Raw genomic sequence first — 14,852 nt, 5'->3', positions numbered from 1 at the left:
AATGTGTTTCACCACTTGGCTCCATTTACAAAGATGGAAGCAGAGAACAGCACACTCTCTAAAAGAGAGTCTCCTGACCACCACTATTTGCTCCTCTCTCACTGTCTCTCTCCCTCCCACCCATCTCTCTATTTCTCTCCTTCTCTCTCCCCCATCCCCCTTCCTCTCCCTCCCTCCTCCAACAGAGAAGAGGAAAGCCAACATCCTGGACAACCTGAACAACACCAACGGCACCATCATTGGCGTCACCTGTTGCATCGTCCTCATCCTCCTCATCGTGTCTGTCATCGTTCAGATCAAACAGCCCAGGAAGAAGTACATCCTCCGGCGCGAGGACTTCGACCCCACCATGTTCCAGGAGGTCTTCGAGCCGCCGCACTACGAGCTCTGCACGCTACGCAGCGCAACGCACGCCACCGCCGCCTCCGCAGACCTAGTCGACCTGGCGGAGGATTTCGAGAACTACCACGCGCTCCGCCGCTCATCCTCACGCTGCGTCCATGACCATCACTGTGGCTTCGCCTCCAACCCAGGCTCCGCCCACCTGTCCCAGCTGTCACTCAGTGGCCGGGGTAGCCGCGGCAACCTGAGCACGCGCGAGGCCCTCCTCACGGACCTTCCACCACAGCCAGTACGGCCACTGCTGCCCAGCATTGCCCCCGGGAACCGGCGCAGCATACTGGTGATGAAGCACAGCTACTCACAGGAAGCGGCCGACAACGGGTGCGACCTCGATGACGACCTGGAAGAGGTTCCCACAACGAGCCACCGACTGTCGCGTCACGAGAAGGCAGTCCAGCGGTCAGTATCTATAGATTTCCAATGATCCATGATCAATCAATCAATCAATGAAGACATCCTAGTAGAAGATGTCATGGGGGAGGGTGACATTGATTTTCTTCCTTTTTTAAAAAATTTTAATCCCCCCCTATTTTTGTTCTTTCTCTCATTCTGTTTTTTTTTTAGGTTCTAGCTTCCTTTTTTGCTTTGATCTTTGATCTTCCTTATTCCTGTCAACTCTGCTATCATTCATAAAGAGTTATGCTGTGGTAGTGAGACCTGCCCCCTCACTTTCTCTCTCACCCACTATCTTACTCCCCTTCCTGTCTATTTCTCTCACTCTCTATCTCACTCTTTCACACACATTCACTCTACTTCTTTGTTTCTGTCTCTATATTTCTTTCTTTATCTGTCTATGTAGCTCCAGCCCATGCTCAGTACCAACAAACATGGCCAGTGTCCTTGATAGGTCTTCAGATATCCATCTTGAATTAAAATACTGATTTATGATGTGCAAATAAAGTGCACGACATTTGCAATGGATCAGACAAACACACACCTCTTTTCTATAGAGGACATGTAGATCAATTCAGTGACTCTCAACAGAAGGGCTTGTATTGGTGCCTGTCATAAAGAGATCATTGATTAATCCATTTGGAATGCAAATTATTTTATTTTGTAAGCTCAAAAGATTAAAACACAAATAACTTTGTTAATAGTAAAAGTTAACTGTGCTAATTATTTTTTTATATGGTAAAGTTCAAACCTTTGGCACAAACCTGTTTTCTATCAATTATATTTGATTGTACGGATATCTGCACCTTGATGGCTTGATAAATTAAATGTTTACAAGTATACATGGAGGAACAGTTCATGTACCTCCAAAATAACTTCCAAGATAAAGTACCTTTGTTGTGCATGCACATTGTGTGCTCTACTGTATTCAACCTGTATACCTGAATAAGTCGTGTTTTAACTATAATGTCCAGCACAGCAATTTCTATGCATGCAAGACTTCCAGAGTTCAAAACTCTGTTGAAATGTTCGGCTTTTATGTAGCGAATATATGCATTTACATATGATAATCTCTATGCAAAAAAGAGTTTGATATTAAACGACAGAGCGGTGACATTTCAGGTTCTGCCTCATTGGCTCTTTGAGCAAACACGAATCAGAATACAACACGACTAGGGTGTAAGGCAATCTCAAGGTAAGCCCCCCTTATACAACAATAAACATATTTTATGTTTCTGTGTAGTTCATCGTTTGCCCATATAAGTCAGTATCTCAGTAATGGTAGTTTTATGTCGTTTTGATGTTGACTTTTTTGTGAAGTTATTCTGGATTTAGTTTGTTTTGTTTGTTCGATTTTTTTATATGGTTCATTGTTGTCATCAAGATGGTTCCTCTGCTTGCGGCCATCTTGGTTTATGGTGAGTTTTTGTGTGAAATTTGGCTGCTATTTTTTGGCGTGGTTGATTTGAAGCTCATGTATTTGTCCTCTTCTTACCGAGGTCATATCATGAGCAACATTTTATTATTTATTAGCATGGACTTTTCCAGTCATCTTCTGTTGAACCTATGGAAAATATGGATGATTCTAACCTTTGACCTGTATTTATTTTAGCCTCGTAGCACAAACAGATCATAGCTGTATTATTTAACATACAGATATTCAATTACACTTTTGATTAAGCACATTAATAGTACTACATACACCAATACTAAAATCACAGTCCTAATTCTAAACAAGTTAGTCACCTGTAAAGTTTTCAGACATTTCTAAGGTTTACTGAAGTCACACTTACACGGTATTCTCCTGTTTTCTTGACTTGTTGAATGAATCAAATACTGAACATGGCTTTTCGAGCCTACTAGTCCATGAGCCAGACACCCAAATTTGATCTGTCGGGCTCACTTGGGGTGATGTGTCTCATAGTGATTTTTTAAAAGATCTATGTCCATAGAGTTGGAAAATGTGTGATAGAAGTGCATTAAACCCTGATGCATTTTCAACTTTGTTTGACAAGTGGTTCTGAAAGGTCATGAAATGTCCTTTCAAATTATATATAATATACTGTAACCAACTTTGAATGCAACAGCTACAACTATTGTTACAAAATCGCCAATATTGTGCCATTGACATTAGAATGTTTGAAGCTTAACCATAGAATTCCATGTAATGGGGCAGTTATGTTTTTGGACTATACATTATGGAAAAGGCCCCAAAAAGACTTGTAGATACAGGGCTATTACAGAATCCACGTATTAAGCCCAGAAGCCTTTTTCCAATAGGGCCTCCAAACTACTCAATAGGGTCTTATTGAATAATTTTGCATGACCATACCTGTATGAAATACATTTACGTAATTTAGCAGACGCTCTTATCCAGAGCGACTTACAGGAGCAATTAGGGTTAAGTGCCTTGCTTAAGGGCACATCGACAGATTTTTCACCTAGTCGGCTCGGGGATTAGAACCAGCGACCTTTCGGTTACTGGCACAACGCTCTTACCCACTAAGCTACCTGCCACCCCACAAATACAATTGTAGTATATGCAGAAATATCTTTAAATGTTCATAGTGATGTAGAATACACAACTAAATTAGCCAGGTGTGCCAGATATATAAAGATGTTAAATTATTCACAGAATTGTGATAAGAATGTGCCCAAAAAAGCTTTACGAATCGCTGATTTCTGCAGATGTTATGATCAATAATTGCAATATTTAATCTTCAAACAATGTGATGTCATGGATGTGAGCTGATTAAAATGATATACAATGTTATCCTATTAACTGTTTTCATAAAACAGAGGACTAGAAACTTTCCACAACATTACAATGTAAAATTCCATAGGAATGCCAATATGTTTTCACCTGATGATGAGAGCAGCAAACCATTACACATAGTTAGTCTAAATGAAGATGTTTTCTTACTATGGGGCCGTAGCAGATTGGTCTGTTACTAGAATACTACAAGTAATATAATTGACCTCAACAGGCCCAACATTGGATTTTACTACATTGTAATGGAATGTACGGGGCAGGCCTATAGTCCTCATAATGAAAACAGCTACTAGGATAACATTACACAGGTGCACCTTGTGCTGGGGACACTAAATGGGCACACTAAAATGTGCAGTTTTGTCACACAACATAATGCCACAGATGTCTCAAGTTTTGAGGGAGCGTGCAATTGTCATGCTGACTGCAGTAATCTCCACCAGAGCTGTTGCCAGAGAATTCAATGTTCATTTCTCTACCATAAACCGCCTCAAACGTCGTTTTAGAGAATTTGGCAGCACGTCCAACCAGCCTCACAACCGCAGACGACGTGTAACCACGCCAGCCCAGGACCCCCACATCCGACTTCTTCACCTGGGGGATCGTCTGAGACCAGCCACCCAGACAGCTGATTAAACTGAGGAGTATTTCTGTCTGTAATAAAGCCCTTTTGTGGGGAAAAACTCATTCTGATTGGCTGGGCCTGGCTCCCCAGTGGGTGGACCTGGCTCCCAAGTGGGTGGGCCTATGCCCTCCCAGGCCCACGCATGGCTGCGCCCCTGCCAGTCATGTGAAATCCATAGATTGGGCCTAATGAATTTATTTCAATTGACTGATTTCCTTAAATGAGCTGTAACTCAGTAAAATCGTTGAAATTGTTGCATGTTGCGTTTATATTTTTGTTCAGTATATATTTCATACAGGTATGGTCATGCAACATTTTCCAATAAGACCCCATTGAGTTGTTTGGTGGCCATATTGGAAGAAGGCTTCTGTGGGGTTAATGAGTTAATTCTTTGACGGCCCTGTATCTACAAATCTTTTTCAAAACCTGTTCTAGCTGTGTGTGTGGATTTTGGTGCCTCTATCACCAAAGTTAGAATCCCAAAACATAGCTGCCCGATTACATTGAATTATATGACTAAGCTTGCAACATTTTAATGTCAATGCCACAATATGAGCAATTTTTAAACAAAATAATATCTTGTCAAACAAAGTTTAAAATGTATCAGGGTTTCCTTTTTAAAGCAATTTATACAGGTAATTCTAATATGTACCCTAGAGGTCAAATGTCGAAGTTCTGTTGACCTAAACAGAAAATATGTCTGATGGATAGCTGTGAATCTATACTTTCCAATTATATATGGCTGAAGGGTATAAGTGAGCAATAACTTGTTGTATACTGACATTCTTTGGGGTATAATCCCTATGGGAAAAATGAATGGGATGGAGGGACAAAATAAAGAGTTTTAACACAAAGAAAGCTACCATTGATGCACTGCTATAACACATTTTCCACATAGACCTGCAGAAAAATCATTATGAGACCCCCTTGGCTCATGGACTGTACTGTTGTCTTCAGTTTTAAGTTGCATTAATGTGAAAGCATATTATTTCATGTCTTTGTTGGGTAACACTTTATTTGGATGTTCCATCATAATGCCTACATAAGATTGTCTAGACTATCATTGTGCTTAATGTCACCTTTAAGTCATGACTCCCTCATGTTAGTATTATGCTGGGACATTCAAATAAACTGTTACCCTAAGTTGTGTCATTCAGTGTGAGAAATGTTTAGTCCTGTGAGTGTGTTTGTGTGTTTGTGTGTTTGCTTACGCTCTACATTATGTTGCATTGTTTCCATCATATAGACTTCTTGAGAATAGTGCAATCCTGGATCAGTTCGAACGGGCTTCAAAGAAATATGAAAATACGGACCGGAGATTCACATCAGCATAATGGCGATGGTGATGAAGGACTTACGGAAATAGAGAGTATGAAATATGTAACAAACTGGAAGAAAGTAGCTACAATGATAAAAACAATTGCCTGTATATAGACTGGCTTAAAATAATTGAAACTTGAATTTAAGTAGGCTACTACTCTGACCCAATATTGTCACTTCAGATTTTGTAATCTTATTGACTGGACATTAAGAAGGTACATTATTATCAAAGAAAACATTTTGGATGAATATCTACATTGTGAGAGGCAAGTTTGTTGCTTAAATTCATCAAAGGACTATTGTGATCAGAAAACCTTCCTCAGTTCAATGTTTAGAGCATGTGATTTTGTAGGATTTTTGCAGCATATTATAAATGATATTTTGAGGTATCAATGCTTGCAATTTTTCAATTTGAGGAAAGATGTAACATTTATCAGTAATAATTAGGTGATAAGGCCTACTCAGTAACAAACCCCAGTGTAATTACCCCTCTCTGAATAAGAAAAAATAAATATTATATTATAATTGAAAATGCTATGGTATGACTTGTGCATGCTTTTTATATCCATTAAAACATTAACAAACTAACATCTAGATTGAAAGTTAAATCATCCACTAATACAATCTCAATTATAAATAAGTTCACTATAACATAAACAAAGGAAATCTATCCATACAATTATTATGAGTGGTATTAATTGATTGCATGCTAATTAAACTAAATTAAAAGGCAAATGTCAATGCAAAACTAATCTTTGACATTTCCATTTTCAAATTTTAATTCCTCACTGGGTTTTTTTTCTTCAGTGTGGTTGTTTATTATTTGACAAAAACAATGTAATTTCAATTGATTTGTCACACCCTCTCTTTTAGTAGCCTGTAATCTTTGTACTCAGACTTTTCTACTTGGGGTATTTGAAAAGAGGAGAGTTTTTAAAGACGTAAATAATACCTTTCAGGGCTGATTTTATGAATGCTTTGTAAGAAAATTAACAATAAAGCTTAATAATTTTTATTTTAAGGTTTTATCTAATTATTTTTGTCATGTGTTTCCCCAGTCCTTATTGTTCAAATGAAATGAAAGGAAATTAATTTGGTTGCAAGTAACATGCTATAAAAGCACATTTTACAAAATATGAATGCAAACACACACACACACACACACACACACTCACAAATGCACACCATTAAGACACACCGTTTAGCGACACTAGGACTATACTAAATCAAAACATTTTGATCTCCACTCAAATGTAATGTAATGTAATTCCTGTCCACACTCACATGAACATTATCAGGGAGTTGTTACAGTGTTGACTATAGGATTGATGTTATTGCCTGCATGGTTTGTCTACACTACATCATTGCAACTATGCTGACGCCTTCAGTATCCCAACAATAAATCAATCTTTAGTTTAATTTGACATGCTTGCTCAGTTTTCTGGTTTGCTGTTGTTTATGTCAATGTGTTTTTTTCTCTCCAGTAATGCACTGCGTAAGTTTATGTTATGTGTTCACTTCATTTTGACACAGCTAGTAATACTTTTATTGTATAACTGTAACGTGAACATAAGATACCATGTGAATCAATACTAATGCTGTGTAAACACACACACACAGAGACTGCAAAAATACAGTAATGTCTTAACACATGCACTATATGCACATGTTGTAATGTGTTAATGCTTTAGGGTCACATTTGATTTACGCAGTAATCTGTTCTTATGAAACTTCAGGATGGAGAGACAGAGAGGTAAAGTGACATGTCAAACTGTAATAAACTGTTGTTGCAGTTATTGTGGACTAGGGTGCACTATAAGTAATGGTGTTTTCATTTCTCTACAGATACGTCAGACAGATGCATCATTCTTCTGCATCTTGCCAAGTTTGACAACATGGAACTAACATTAATCTCCCTCATGCATCTTGAGATAACTGTTGCATTGAGCGGCAAAACCAATTTAGATTGTTGTGATAAGGAAAAACAGAAGCTTTTTTTGTGTATGCGTTGGTTTCTTTTGTTTGGATGACAGGTGAGATGCCCTGTTTGTTTTTCTCAAATGGCTGAGATTGTAAAGCCAGCAGACACATATCCTGGTACTCAGATACTGGACTGAAACTTCAAAAGAAAAATAAATACCTTTAATGTACATTGTTCATGGACGGAAAAACTGAACCTGTTCTTTGAAACTTCATGGATTATTTTTTCATTTATCAAACATGTAAGGATGTAATTTTGGTGCTGAAATCCCATCTGGAAACCCACAGTATGTATCGCTGTTATGTTTCCCTCCCTCCATCATGGCTCAAGTTCTTTCCCCGGACGGAGTTTCACACCCAAGAGAATGTTGTGATGTCATGAAGGGCATTAACCTTAGTGTTAATCCACTGGACATGAATGGTCTCTTTGGTGCTTTCTGGGGACTGAAATGGGACATTGGGATGTAATATGTAGTTTCTATGGCAAACCACAGACATCTTCAGAGAGTAGCCTAATGAAATTGGTTTTCCAGAGGTCCCAGTTTTGACAATTTCCAGTCAGATTTCCAACTAGGAACTCAAACATTGGGAATGGTTGTACTAGTGGCTTGTCTATACACACTAGGCTACAGTAAAAAAAAAGTGTGCTCAATTACTGATCATGAATTAGGCTACTACCTAATTCCTTGATTGCCCCATAGCCTTTCCTTGCATTTACATCAATATTTTATTTCCTGTCATTCAAAATACACCACGTGACCAAAGGTATGTGGACACCTGCTCGTCGAACATCTCATTCCAAAATCATGGGCATTAATATGGAGTTGGTCCCGCCTTTGTTGCTATAACAGCCTCCACTCTTCTGGGAAGGCTTTCCACTAGATGTTGGAACATTGCTGCGGGGACTTGCCACAAGAACATTAGTGAGGTTGGGCATTGATGTTGGGCGATTAGGCCTGGCTCGCAGTCAGCGTTCCAATTCATCCCAAAGGTGTTCGATGGGGTTGAGGTCAGGGCTCTGTGCAGGCCAGGGAAGTTCTTCCACACCGATCTCGACAAACCATTTCTGTATGGACCTCACTTTGTGCACGGGTGCATTGTCATGCTGAAACAGGAAAGGGTCTTCCCCAAACTGTTGCCACAAAGTTGGAAGCACAGAATCGTCTAGAATGTAATTGTATGCTGTAGCGTTAAGATGTCCCTTCTCTGGAACTAAGGGGCCTAGCCCGAACCATGAAAAACCGCCTCAGACCATTATTCCTTCTCCACCAAACTTTACAGTAGGCACTATGCATTCGGTCAGGTAGCGTTCTCCTGGCATCCGCCAAACCCAGATTCATCCGTCGGACTGCCAGATGGTGAAGCGTGATTCATCACTCCAGAGAACGCATTTCCACTGCTCCAGAGTCCATTGGCGGTGAGCTTTACACCACTCCAGCCAACGCCTGTGTGCGGCTGCTCGGCCATGGAAACCCATTTCATGAAGCTCCCGATGAACAGTTATTGTGCTGATGTTGCTTCCAGAGGCAGTTTGGAACTCGGTAGTGAGTGTTGCAACCGAGGACAGACGATTTTTACACACTACGCATTTCCATTTCACAATAACAGCACTTATAGTTGACCGGGGCAGCTCTAGCAGGGCAGAAATTTGACTTGTTGGAAAGGTGCCACGTTGAAAGTCACTGAGCTCTTCAGTAAGGCCATTCTACTGCCAAAGTTTTTCTATGGAGATTGCATGGCTGTGTGCTCGATTTTATACACCTGTCAGCAACGGGTGTGGCTGAAATAGCCGAATCCACTAATTTGAAGGGGTGTCCACATACTTTTGTGTATATAGTGTATGTGTATGTTTGAGACCCATTTGTTTGCTGAGATCTCTATACTTTGGTAACACGTTAAAGAAATGCTGGACAGAATGTTTTCAATAAACTGATACTAAATCTCATTGAGTCTTACTGAGTTTGTATATTGGAAAGTGATATTAATTTGTGCTTGTCCATGAACAACGTAGGACAGGCTCACACTTGTGTCTCTTGTCAGGGTTGGGGAGTAACTAATTACACGTAATCATTTACATGTAATCTGATTACATTAAAACAAACTGTAATCTGTTATGTTACCAGCAAAAAATATTGTAATCAGATTACGGATACTTTTGAAAAACTGGATGATTACTTATTGGATTAATTTGAAATTTAGAAAGGATATTTTGGAAAATGAATTATGATACCATTCTGTTTTTTCAATGACATTCAATTCAGCATTGAAAAAAAGGCGCAAGTTTAAGTTTGCTCCACCTGAGCGAGTCTGACCACAAGTCAGAGACCACTATGATGACACACCAATGCGTTTGATGGATCCTTTTTGTCTTCTTCTAAAGGGTAGTAATCCTAAAGTAACTGAAAGTAATCCGATTATGTTTGGGTAATCCAAAAGTTAAGTTACTGATTACAATTTTGGTCAGGTAACTAGTAACTGTAACGGATTACATTTAGAAAGTAACCTACCCACCCTGTCCCTTGTTATAATGTTGTAGCCTAAGTGATGTAGCCTACCCTACTAGTCTAGAATACGTGAGCATATTACCAAAGAGAATATATGTTTAAAATATACATGTTTTAAAAACTGTGATATTGCTGTGATGTCTATTTCATCAAAGACAGCATTCTCTTTGATTTCATCCTCTGGGTCCTGCCAGGGACTTACACTGCCAATGACTCTTCCAAGAAAACTCCCTCTCCCACAATTCTTCGCGCTTGTACAGTCACGACGACACATTCATGCGCCCAAGGTTCAACAGCAAACTCCCGAACTGAACGTTGATAGTCCTGCAAGTACTTATTGAAGTGTAGATTGATTTGTGTTGCAGTTAGGTCATTTATATCGTATAATGGTTCGACTTTAGTAACAGTTCATTAATACTGGGAAAGGTTGCGAAAAGTAGTGGCCAGACACCGCGTGCGTTTTCACAGCTGAAGTGGCTAGAAAGTCAACGTGAATAGAGGACAACATGGTGTATTCTTTCATACTGAAAGTTGTGCAGCGTAATTTGCATCAGTATCAAACACTGTCAACGCAATGCGTTCTGGGAATATGCAAACGCATGCAGAACAGTTTGCACCTTCAGAAACCGTCTACTACAACATCCAGGTTAATTTTCTATAGGACTGCAAATCGCTCACCTATTGTGAGTAATATATTTTGTACACGGAGTCGAAGCATTTCTCTCGACACAAGGTTGAGAAGTAAAGGCGAAGAGAAGGATGGTGGTCAGGTGTCAGTACCGAGGCAAGGACCTTCTACTGCACATAAAGGTAAGCCTGTCGAACACATTAATGTATTGACATTCAATCGGAGCCCATAAAAGGACTTAATCAATGGATTTGCCTTGTCAATTACACTTTTTGCACAATAAGAATGAAAGAGACTAAACTGTTGAAAGTATTGGCATAATGGCATCATCCTTTTCTCCAACTATCAAAGAGTTTAGAACTAAAAGGGTATACCATAATCAGAGTTCTCTCCCTCGCAACAGTGAAGGAAGCTGGCAAAGACTTCACCTACCTCATAGTTGTGCTGATTGGACTCGGTGTAACAGGTGATTTTCACTTCCAGAATATGATATTGAAACATGAATTGATGTAATCTGATTAAAAGATAATTTTCCCCAACCTGTTGACACCTCTGTGTTTTGCTCTCAGGTGGGTTGTTGTATGTGGTGTTCCAGGAGTTGTTCTCCTCCTCCAGCCCCAACAAGGTCTACAGCAAAGCCTTCAACAAAACCAGGTTACACCCAGAGGTGAGATAACAAGCACAGAAACATAACATCAACAAGACAATCTACTCTTAGTCTACATCTCAGTTGAGTTCAGTTCATTTATGTATTTGCCTTTTGCAGGAATGTGTTTTGCGTACGAGAGCACTGAGTTAAGACATTAGCCATCTACATCTCATTAGTCTCACTGCCTCTTCTCCTTGTCTCTTTCCCTGCATCTGTACTTATCTGAAAACACAGGATTAATAAAAACAATGTGGTGTCAGGGGTCGCGTTAACGCAGGATTCTGCATTTTTCACACAGAAAGGGAAAGCTAAAACGCAGAAAAAAATGTGTGCTTCAGTTGCACACTCAAATTGGATCACCAGACAGTGCTCTGACTGATGGATGTGTAGGCTACTTTTCCTCTGGTGTAGTTTTTCTATGGTATCAAGGTAAAATGCAAGATTAACTTCAAGCAAAACATTAGGAAAATGTAGTTATTTCTATGATAAACATTATAAATATGATGGCCATGCATCATTTTTGCTAAAAATACCTTGCTTTTTCATTGTAAGCTAATTTACTTGTGTGGCTGCTTGCCGGCAAATAGCGTTGCACACCTGTTGTCATCTGCTACAAAATGTGTTCCGCTAATGTATTTTGTTGGAAGAAAAACTATAGTTGCACTCCCCTGATCTATTGAAGCAAAAACACACTTGACTTTCAATATAAAACACAGGTGAAATGGTTTAAAACACAGATTTTTGATGGTCTGCGTTTAGAAAATGCTGATTTCTGAAAGCTAATTCGACCCCTGGGTGTAAAGCTGATTGTTCTCTTCCTTCCTCTTTGTAAAACCACAGGTGATTGGAGTGTTCGGGGAGCCAATCAAGTGCTTCGGTGAGACGTCCCGCCGAGGTAGAAGACAGAAAATCAGGTGAGATCAACGTTTGTTTGTACCATGATGGTCTCTCTTTATACACTGTGATAAGAATACAAGATCACTGAATTAAACAGACTGTGTGATTTACGTCAGTGTGATTACTAGCAAGTTTACCATGTTCTTTCTCCCCACAGTCACGTTGAGTACATGAAGGATGGACTGAAGCACATGAGACTGAAGTTCTACATCGAGGGAGAAGAACCAGGCCGGCAGGGAACTGTGCACACAGAATCTAAAGAGGTTAGACATATTCCCTAGCCATATTCTTTTATGTGTAATTTATCTGCTTGATTGACCTAAACGGTATAGCATGTAGAGACATTATTTTATTGATATCAGAAACAAGATTCTCCATTAATTAAAGAATTATTGGCATAATCGGCAGAGGCTCTTTATGTTGTGATATAAGGTGAAAGTGTTTTAACTCTTTCAACAGAACCCTGAAACTGGAAAGTTAGAGTTCCGCTACATCTTCGTGGAAGTAGACACCTACCCAAGGAGAACCATTGTCATTGAGGATAACAGATAAGATGGGGACTGATTATTTGACCCAGTCTGAAGAGGTGCATCAGCTGTCTAGCATCACTCAGATGATACAGGCAATGCATCACTTTGTTGCTGAATAGATGGAATCAAGTTCGTATGTCTTGTTGTTTAGTATGAGTTTGTGTTAGACACACGTGAACGTAAATGTTGGGTGATTTAGAAAATGGGGTCAAACAATGATTGATGGTAAATGAAACAGATCACTCTACTGCCATTGCTGACTTTTCTGAGGACAATTTCCTTGTTTTTGAGATAAGTGAGGGTGGAGGATGATCTCTCTTTTACGTGGCTGTTCCCTTCTGAATGCCAATGACTGGTGTTTAAATTAGCTATGATTTGAAGCTATGCCGTTTTAATGCTCCATAGGATGAAAGGCTTCTCTAAAGAATGGTTTACTTTTGTTGTGAAATGATGGAAACGTAATGCTGTAAAAGAAAAGCATCTGATGCAGAGATGTTATTTGTGTGTTGACAGTGAAAATGTTGAATGTCTTTGTTCTGGTCATGAATCTACTACACTGATTTGAGATATGGATAAACATCAAAGATTTTGAGTTAACTAAGACACCTGTATTTTGAGAGCAAATAAATATAATTATGTTTTATGAGTATGTGGTCATACAAAAAAGGAATGTGACTTGATTAAACCCCCAATGATAAAGGATTCACTGGCCATGTGAAATTATACATATTCTGTCACACTGCAAATGTTCTATTCCACCCTGAACTTATTGGAATTACATTGTAGAATAAATATGTTGTTACACATGAGGTTGGTGGCACATTAGTTTGGGATAACGGGCTGGTGGTAATGGTTTCCATGTGTTTGATGCCATTCAATTCGCTCCGTTCCAGCCATTATTATGAGCCGTCCTCCCCGCTGCAGCCTCCAATGTTATGGACAGTATTGATATTTTTGTATCATTATGCCAATATTTGACAGAGTATATCATCCTCACTGTGCATGAGTGCACACAGACACAATAGTGTGCAACTGCAGCCCACAATTCAGAGCATTCCCTCCTACCCACCTCAAGCATCCCATTGGTTCCTTCATGAACCCCTCCTCCCCTCGAGCACGACATCTTCATACTTATGTGACACTTTTGAATGTGGGTCAAAAGGGAAATTAAAGTATTATCCGAGTTTTTCAACCCTGCCTCCCGTGTACCAGAGTCGTCCTTGCTAGTTAGCGGGAGCGACACCGGTAGACCGTGTCCTTTGCCCTCACCATCATTAACAGAACTGCAAAAAAAAGTGGGCGAAGGACACTGTCTACCGGTGTACTAGCTAGCTAGCAACCATTGTTGCCCCACCTCTTCTTCTTTATCAGCGGTTGGCATCCAATGTTATGGTACATTACCGCCACCTACTGTACTGGGGTGCCCCTGCCTACCAGAGTCCTATCACAGATAGAACAATAATACAGATATGTCAACGGCTGTATAAATATGAAGCATCCTCGTGGCGTTTCCACTCACTACTAAATATGGTAGTGAGAGGAAGCCCACTGGCCGGCAGTAGGAGAAGATGGAACAAGATGGATTTTGGCCAACATTTAGCACATTTTCTCATCAATTAAACATTTGATCTCAATACAGTTTTCTGTTCCCAAAACTATCATCTGTTATGAACAGAGTGGACAAAGTTTTGTAGACTGTACCCTTTGCAAAAGTTTTAAAAAATCGCATTGTTTAGAAGGAGTGCAAAGGCAAATTGAGTTATTGCACATGCGCACTTCACAAAGGAGGCGTTCCCTAACAGAAACATGCAGATGCATGCTAGAACGAGCCAATAGGATCTCGCTAACTCGTGCTTTGCTCTGCCCACCTCCTTGCTTGTTCTGCCCCCATGACAACAAAAAAATCCCCATTGGAAACGACAGGCTGTGGTCTATCTTGGTTTAGTTATAAAAAATATATGGTCCTGTCTTAAAAATAGACCAATAGAGGTATAAAGAGGGTTTCCTGCAGATGCAGGAATGCCCACATTTAGCATTTTATTAGGGATCCCCATTAGCAGCATCTACTCTTCCTAGGCTCCACATGCAAGAACGCCCGAATTGCGGGCTGCAATTGCAAAATTCTCAACTCATGAAATGCAAACTTGTTCAACT

The 14,852-nt window shown here is 39.8% G+C and overlaps 2 protein-coding genes across 3 annotated transcripts in view; both read left to right on the top strand.

Annotated features, from left to right (window-relative positions):
* The window catches only part of neto1l (neuropilin (NRP) and tolloid (TLL)-like 1, like), a 188,783-nt gene extending 181,849 nt beyond the window's left edge, over positions 1 to 6,934 (top strand). The window contains exons 9-11 of one of the 2 annotated variants that reach the window (XM_041862198.2): positions 186 to 801; positions 1,918 to 1,990; positions 5,437 to 5,523. In XM_041862198.2, the coding sequence (XP_041718132.1) occupies positions 186 to 801; positions 1,918 to 1,978 (677 nt within the window). In that variant the 3' untranslated portion in view covers positions 1,979 to 1,990; positions 5,437 to 5,523. Of the gene's footprint in view, positions 1 to 185; positions 802 to 1,917; positions 1,991 to 5,436 lie in introns of both variants that reach the window. The other variant, XM_041862197.2, reaches the window with a different exon arrangement.
* Positions 6,935 to 10,261: 3,327 nt separating this feature from the next.
* On the top strand, positions 10,262 to 13,504 carry timm21 (translocase of inner mitochondrial membrane 21). The gene is made up of 6 exons (XM_041861375.2): positions 10,262 to 10,804; positions 11,026 to 11,088; positions 11,192 to 11,289; positions 12,112 to 12,185; positions 12,326 to 12,431; positions 12,628 to 13,504. The coding sequence occupies exons 1-6, from the start codon at positions 10,501 to 10,503 to the stop codon at positions 12,718 to 12,720; spliced, it is 738 nt and encodes a 245-aa protein (XP_041717309.1). The 5' UTR covers positions 10,262 to 10,500; the 3' UTR covers positions 12,721 to 13,504.
* Positions 13,505 to 14,852: the final 1,348 nt, after the last annotated feature.

The sequence above is a fragment of the Coregonus clupeaformis genome, chromosome 34 (assembly GCF_020615455.1).
Source record: "Coregonus clupeaformis isolate EN_2021a chromosome 34, ASM2061545v1, whole genome shotgun sequence".
In the NCBI taxonomy this organism is placed as follows: Eukaryota; Metazoa; Chordata; class Actinopteri; order Salmoniformes; family Salmonidae; genus Coregonus; species Coregonus clupeaformis.
This window is presented reverse-complemented; position numbering and strand designations above follow the sequence as displayed.